Source organism: Chanos chanos, chromosome 1 (genome assembly GCF_902362185.1).
Source record: "Chanos chanos chromosome 1, fChaCha1.1, whole genome shotgun sequence".
Taxonomy (NCBI): domain Eukaryota; kingdom Metazoa; phylum Chordata; class Actinopteri; order Gonorynchiformes; family Chanidae; genus Chanos; species Chanos chanos.
The window spans coordinates 25,624,516-25,632,210 of record NC_044495.1 but is presented as its reverse complement, the minus strand read 5'-3'; the positions used below and the strand labels follow the sequence as shown (position 1 = coordinate 25,632,210).

General features: G+C 39.6%; 1 protein-coding gene across 1 annotated transcript in view; it reads right to left on the bottom strand.

Annotated features, from left to right (window-relative positions):
- stab2 (stabilin 2) overlaps nucleotides 1–7,695 on the bottom strand; it is a 32,922-nt gene that overhangs the window by 8,656 nt on the left and 16,571 nt on the right. Inside the window, exons 31-48 of the mRNA XM_030777386.1 lie at nucleotides 7,171–7,248; nucleotides 6,957–7,046; nucleotides 6,609–6,716; nucleotides 5,030–5,161; nucleotides 4,671–4,799; nucleotides 4,053–4,145; nucleotides 3,637–3,832; nucleotides 3,158–3,253; nucleotides 2,667–2,712; nucleotides 2,290–2,369; nucleotides 2,057–2,182; nucleotides 1,877–1,950; nucleotides 1,588–1,662; nucleotides 1,273–1,392; nucleotides 1,098–1,142; nucleotides 664–741; nucleotides 213–362; nucleotides 1–112 (exon numbers count right to left, since the gene is read on the bottom strand). The exon at nucleotides 1–112 is cut by the window's left edge and continues 17 nt beyond it. Coding sequence (XP_030633246.1) covers nucleotides 1–112; nucleotides 213–362; nucleotides 664–741; nucleotides 1,098–1,142; nucleotides 1,273–1,392; nucleotides 1,588–1,662; nucleotides 1,877–1,950; nucleotides 2,057–2,182; nucleotides 2,290–2,369; nucleotides 2,667–2,712; nucleotides 3,158–3,253; nucleotides 3,637–3,832; nucleotides 4,053–4,145; nucleotides 4,671–4,799; nucleotides 5,030–5,161; nucleotides 6,609–6,716; nucleotides 6,957–7,046; nucleotides 7,171–7,248 — 1,828 coding nt within the window. The remainder of the gene's footprint in view (nucleotides 113–212; nucleotides 363–663; nucleotides 742–1,097; nucleotides 1,143–1,272; nucleotides 1,393–1,587; nucleotides 1,663–1,876; nucleotides 1,951–2,056; nucleotides 2,183–2,289; nucleotides 2,370–2,666; nucleotides 2,713–3,157; nucleotides 3,254–3,636; nucleotides 3,833–4,052; nucleotides 4,146–4,670; nucleotides 4,800–5,029; nucleotides 5,162–6,608; nucleotides 6,717–6,956; nucleotides 7,047–7,170; nucleotides 7,249–7,695) is intronic.

Genomic DNA, 7,695 nt, shown 5'->3' with positions numbered 1-7,695 from the left:
CAACAGTTTGGAGACCAGGAGGTATGAGGACTGCATCAATCTCATGAAAAATCCCATTGATACTTTCTTCATCGCTGTACACCACCTTACCCTTGTTAATATATATGCTACCCTGCAATGAAACTTGGATTAATGCAACTTGGATCATTGCTTTGAGAACATCAACATCTAATGAAATGAGGTGAGATGATCAATTGGACTCAGCAGTTCACCTCGGAGTAGGAGACAGTGAGGGTGTTTCCCATGAGTGTGGTGAGGTTGCGAGGCTTGGTGAGGTCCTCAGGAAGAAGGCTTTGACACATCACAATGTGGTTCCTCATAAGACGAGCATAAACATCAGTTCTAGACAGTTGCATCAGGTCCTTAATCTGAGCATTCAATAAACAAGTAAACAATTTAAGAGATTATCAGAGGCAAGAAAAAAAGAGTGTTGCTGAGTCATGTCGTTAAACTGGTTATAATTACAATTATATACCTCTTCTTGTTTTTATTTGGCTGTTATTGCTTTATTTATGCACAGATTATCCATTGTTTTTTTTAAAGGTATAGTTACAATTATAGTGCTTACAGAGCGTTGACTGTCCTCAATTAATATTTAAAGCATTATTTGTCTTCAGATGCATTTACCACAAAGACAAAGGAAAGAAAGTAACTCACATTCACTGCATTTCTGAAGGCCTCTGCATTTGGGGCAAAGACAGTGAATGGACCACGTGCTTTTAGATCTAAGACATCAGACATCTGAAAGAACATTCAGGTTATAATCACACTGTTTTCAATATTGGATCGGTACATATTGGATTTGTTAACTGAAAGAAAGAGTTCATTCAATCACTTGTTCCTTCAGTAACACAGGGATGCTTAATGAACCCATCACATGTTTAGTAAAGAAAAGGAAAGGAGCTTCAGGAAAGGATAATGACAATAAACTTTTGAAACAAATGAGCTCATTTCATGACACTTACACAATGTTATTTGACCATGTAGAAATATCTTTATTCTTATGCCATAAAATGATCTTGCATCACTAATTTTACAGTGACCACTACAGAGAGCCAAATGAAGAGAAAGAAGCATATTGATTCTCAGATACTCACCATTAGACCGAGGTAGAAGTCTCTCAGCTTCCTGCCCAGTAGCTCCTGGGGACAGAGATGAGATTTAGCGTGTGTGTGTGTGTGAGACAGACAGAGACAGAGAGAGAGAGAGAGAGAGAGAGAGAGGGAGGGAGGGAGAGAGAGACAGATATAATATATGTCCTTATGTCCTCACTTTATTAATGGTGCCCTTGCAGGTTGTTCCATCTCCAACATAGTTGTCGATGCACGTACAGTTCCTCTCCCCTGGACCAGTCATTTGGCATCTGGCATACCTATGGCAGCCACCATTTTTCTATCAAAATGGAGTTTGAGAGATTAGAGAACACTCGTGAAATCACGTGTCATCCAAACACCAATTTAGCTTATAATTTTACAGTTAAAATCCATGTAGGTCTACATAATACATGTCAGATTAGATAGAGCTGCTTCAGCACGCCCTTGGAATATGCTGAAGCAGTCTGACCCTTAGCCAAAATGTGATGCTCACCCTTTGGCACAAATTAACGGCAGTACAGGAGATTTTTCCATTTCCAGAATAGCCCTCTTTGCAAACACATGCAGTCTGAAAAAGGACAACGTTATCTATTTAATGCCTGGTTTACATGATGAATCTACATTACAAAATTCAAAACCATAAAAACATACACAGTCCACAAGACTCAAAATATCATAGTACAAACAGCATCAGTTTATAGAAGTTTAATTACTGGATGGACTGACTCCATAGCTGTTTGTTTGTCAGACTGAAAAATTGCTCAGTGTAGTATTACATTTACCTTATTTGGCCCAGTATGTACGCAGTCTGCATCCACATGACATCCACCATTGCCTTCCAGACATGGGTTAATGGCTACAGGGACACAGACACACAGGGGTGATATATAAAATCCATACACACACAGAAACAGTTAGTTGTCTGACAGTAACAGAGTAAATGAACAGTTAACTGCTCTTACAAACACAAACAAGTCCATCTCCGGCATGGCCCGGGTTACACACACACTTCCTCCGTCCTGGGAGAGTTCTCTTACACACGGCATTAGAGGAGCAGCCTCCATTGTTCTTTTCACAGGGATCAATGGCTGAGAATGGAACACACAGACACACATGCAGAAAAGAGCGGATGTGAATTAGAAGCTTGTTCTTTGAAAGGGGGAGTGAGAGTTGAGAGTATGAGGTAAAGACTCACCTGTACAGTGAGTGCCATTACCCTGAAAACCAGCCGCACAGCTACAGTAATACGAGCTGTCCTCCACTTTCAGCAGGCAACTGGGAGACAACACAAGACACAAAGACATTACAGTGTTTCACGATGCAAAAACAAAAAAAACAAAAAAAAACCAGCTCCAACTTACATCAGCACAATGCGGATATAACACAGCAAAAAGGAAACATAATACAGAGATCCATGCAAATACAGCAAACAGGCCTACAGTGAAGTACTACACACTCTTCAGAGGGGTAATACAGTAAAGAGATTCATCTGCAAGCTTTTCATTCATTTTTATGGCAGATGGCTGCTCTCGTATATGTTATGAGAGACAGGATGTCATATGTTAAACTCACTTTGCGCTAGTGTGACACTTTCCTCCACAAGAATCAGAGGTGATAGCTGAAAGACAGGAAGCCACAATCATACCACAACCATACTATGGTGCATTGTGTTTTAATATGAGGCACACATTTTGCATGGTAAAGCTATTTGTACATCAAGAACAAAAGGTTGGTCAAAAATGTCGGTGAAGTTTATATCGGAGAAGTAGTTAATAATAATAATAATAATAATAATAATAATAATAATAATAATAATAATAATAATAATAATAATAATAATGACAGCGATGGTGATAATAATAATAATAACAATAATAATAATAATAATAATAATAATAATAACAGATTTGCCTCAGTGTTTCAGTTCTCTAGCCTTCATTATAAAAATCAGATGTGGTAACATTGGGAGAATAAATATAAACTCTGTGAGGAGGTGCATTGCCTGAGAATGGTGCACTGATGTGAAGAGTGATTGCAGTGACAGCCTTAGGCTGACATAGTACCTATTGAACAGGTGATTCCTCTCCATCCCACATCACACTCACATGTGCCATCCCCATCCAAACCATCCTTACACTGCCCATGTACACACTTACAGTCTGACAGAGAGAGGGGAAGAGAGACAGAGAGACAGAGAGAGAGAGAGAGAGAGAGAGAGAGAGAGAGAGAGAGAGAGAAGACAAAGTTTTAGTGAAACTGGGGAGGGACAAGAAAGACAAACACGGGCAGTGATCATATAGATTTGTTACATAACTAGGAGAACTGGTATTAGTATATGAGTATATGTATGCCCTGTGCATTCTGTGCATCTGCAATGTGAGTATAGATGGACTACTGTGTTGCTGATGAGTTTGGAACATGAAGTCAGTGACAAAACAGATAACAGGTAATACACAGACTTTTAATGATCATATGGCCATTCCTTAATGACCACATTTCTGAAGGTCAGGGAGTGTCTGGATTATGTTAATAGTCTCAGTACCTTGGTCACAGTGGATGCCGTATTTGCCGGTTTCGCAGGTTTCACAGGCAGTGCCATTGAAACCCTGACTGCACTGACAAATGCCTGTACCATTAGTGCCATCCACACAAACCCCGTTACCAAAACACGGCTGGCCCTCAGGACCAGGGCACTTCTCACAGTTGGTGCCATAAAAACCTGCACAGCATTGTCTACTCTGGAGTGAGAGAGAAAGAGAGAGAGAGAGTTATACTGAGTAAGACTGAGAGATTGACAACAACTCTGTGGCAAGTCACTGAGCACTCTCTTTTGATTCATGGAAGAAATCATTTTAACAATTTCAAAGCTCCAGTAATGAAAGGTGCAATCATAAAGTAAGGAGTTGCCCTGCACCAGCATACTGATTCAGTTTGAATGGAAAGGGACGTCTTACGTACAACTGAAACTTCGACGCAAGTTTGCTTGCAGCCCATGGTTAAAATACTTTGTCCCTGAAAGACACGACTGTACATACACCTTCTCTTTGACCCCTTCGGACAGAAAAGGAAAGAAAAGAAAAGAAAAGAAAAGAAAAGAAAAGAAAAGAAAAGAAAAGAAAAGAAAAGAAAAGAAAAGAAAAGAAATACTATAGAACAAAATTTCAAGGGAATTTCAAAAGTTCATCAAACAGTATAAAATTCACATGTAGCAATGCCATCACATGATACTACCCCACACTAACACTCAGTGTATCATAAAGAAGTTATGAAAGAGTTATGAATGTACATATATCCTGATGTTTAGGGTAGTCATTATATGGTATTACAATTTAAGATATTTGGACGGTTAGGTTACCTCATTAAGCATATGTTGATGAGTAGATATCAAACTAGAAGAGTATGTTATCTGACTGAGAGTGTACTGACCATTCCTTTTGTTCCAGCAGGACACAGAGTGGAACTTGGGCTAAAGCAATCCATACATAGCACCTTTAGACAAAACCAAACAAGAAAATAGAGTCAAGCAGCAGCAGTAGTAAATCATGGCGGCAAATGGTGGGTTGTGACAGCGAATACCATGACAGTTCTGGTAAACTGTTTGTCGCAGCGGTTATGTGGGATCGTCATGACAGCAGACAAACCGTGAATCACTCCTTTACTGCTCTCAACATCGGTCACATTCACCTGAACATCATTCACATACATCTGAAGAGCAGAGAGAGAGAGAGAGAGAGAGAGAGAGAGAGAGTGAGAGAGAGAGGAGAAAAAGTGAAAAAAAGAAAAGTAGAGGAAGGCAGAAGGTGTGGATGTACATTATTACTTCACTACATACAACGTAAAAAAAAAAGGACTTAAAAACTACCGATGTAATGCATAGTATAATGTCTGATGACTAGGTGTGAATGATGGGGATGTGGTTAGGCGTTGACACTCACTTTGTTGTCTCTGAGAAATATTCCCAGCTGGAAGGAATAACCAAGCATAGTATCCTTATACATGCCATCCTCTATATCCCTCTGTCTGAGGCGTTCACTCAGGACAATGTGATACTGAGTCACGTTTGCATCCTACACACACACACACACACACACACACACACACACAGGCATGCACACATGCACACATGCACATGTGCACATACACACATACACAGACACACTCTTATTAGAATGACCAAGACGTTAGTTAAACAATTCTATTATTATAGAGAGGATAAGAAGGTGCTATACAGTATATCTCTGTAAAAGCAAATGTACAGCATGCTAACAACATTTTGCTGAACACTATAAAATGTACTATACATTTTACATTTGCTTTGACTGTTTGCTCTTTTGCTCTTGCACATGTCCTTCTGCCATAAATCGAAGTTACTTTAAGGATTTCGTCTATTTAGAGATGTAACATTTGTTAAAATTCTGCCTATGCTTGTGTAAGGACCTAATCCCTCCCCTCTCCCTGAGCTCAACAGTATTCAGTGTCACCACACTGCTGATTTGCAGTCTGATTACCTTCATCATTAAATCATTTGTTGCATCTCTTTCAGCTGAAGTCTAGTTTTCATCTGCTTTCTGTTCATTTCAGTTTGTACAAATAACCGTGTCATCTGAGTTGTTCTGTTGCTGTAACTGCCTGTCAACATGCCCACGGATCTCGCACAGCGTATTCCTGTCTGTTCTCCTGTTTCTGGGCCCTGTCTGTATCTCCAGCCCTGTAACACGGACCCCTGATTTTGCACATGTATCAGGTCTCTCCACTTTCGCAGACAGATACATATAGATACATATAGTAAAAACTATAGCTAATGTCTCCGGCAACGTTGGAGTAATGCTCTCATTTCATTCTAAGTATTTTACAGGAGACACTGTCACCCGTAAATCATTTTAAATTTTACGGTATACACTAATGCAGAGTAGGATGCTGTAATTTCAAGATACTGAAGTATTCTGAGTACTCCTAAGAAGAACAACAAAGCAGTAAAAAACATTAATTTTAAATTGTGACAATGCATTGTAAATTTATTCTCTGAAGTATATTCCAAATATATGCTGTACTCTCCAGTAATTTACTATAGACAAATCCCCCATACAAATCCACAATGCAATACAAAATCTGTCAGTTATATCCAATATGTCATGGTCTCTTTCAAGTGCTATCTGAAAGTCCCCGTCATCACCCCACTGGGAAGCCCAGGGGTGAAGACTAGCGCCTGTGACCTCTAATACATATGCTGGTACAAGTCAGCCTGCATTTCTTTTCACCTCTCGGTTTACAGCTGCCTCTATGAGAACATGATGTGTGTGGAGGCCCATGTTGGCCCATGTTATTTTCTTTGATTGGCTTTTACAACTGTATGAATGTTCCATTGGTACTAGGAGTGGCTAAACAGTAATGACTGTGGGAAAAGCTGCTGACTGGCTGATGAGCCCAGACCACATCCAACCATATCCTTTTTTAACATGCCTTACCCCGCCAAGGGCTATACTGAGTTTAGATGACACAATAAGCCAGTTTTACCAGGGCGTCCAGGCCTGTCTGCTTGAGGTGTGCTCTAATGGCACTGTCAGTAGGAGCAAACACAGTGAAGGCTCCAGATTGCTCCATCTCATCGGTCAGGTTGTATTGCTACTCCAAAAACAAAAACAAACAAACAAACACATTCACATTCAATAATCCTTTTGGTATATGGAACTATTTGGCTTGACTATTTGACTGAAAATCAAAAATCAAAAAAGCTTAGCTTTTTCAGCTAATACAGGACACTCCATGCTGGCTCATAAGAAGTTTCCTTAGATAAGGTACCCTTCTCACTTTAAAGTATATGAAGTATGTACAGCATTTGTGTTTGATGTAGTATGTTCATACAATTAGATAGCTCCTGAATATGGAGAATTCAGCTCTCTGATCAAGCACCTCCAGTAAACCTTCACTCAACTTATGATCGGCAACCAGCACCTGACACACAGTGAGGAAAAAAGAGTTTGGTGTTAGTTACAATTATGGTATGGTTATTTTAGTCAATAAAGCATTGCACAAACATACAGAGTAGATTATATTGCAGCAATGTAGTGTTTCTTACCGTGTCAATAACATGAATCAGTCCATTTTTTGCAACAATATCTGCTGAAATTATTGTTGCTCCTCCGACTGTTGTGGTCTGTCAGAAAAAAAAAATGTAATTTCACCAAGTAACTCTTCCTTCAATAAGAGTCCTGTAAATTGCAGTCTCTCACAAGCATGAGTGTTACATTCACAACTGACCCTGTACGTACTTTTCAGCAGCACAGTACAGATTAATCAACATTTTTATGAAAAACCTTTGTGTAAATGTGACAGTAAGTCAATGGGCTGAGGGCTCATTTCCATCTGTGGACCCTGGGTAAGTTGAAAGAAAAGCCTACGCTATCAAATGCTGGCCAAAAGTACATTTTAAGAGCTGAAGCAGCGTTTGACTGCCTTTGAGCTGTTTTTTCACTTCAAGTTTAAACAAGTCTTACTTTAAAGTTTTTCCCGAGGTCTCGCGATCATTCCAAAAAAACAGCTCTGACAGAGAAGGCTGAACTGTCTGTCTAAACGTTGTTTCTGAAAAAGGGACTCTGCAGAG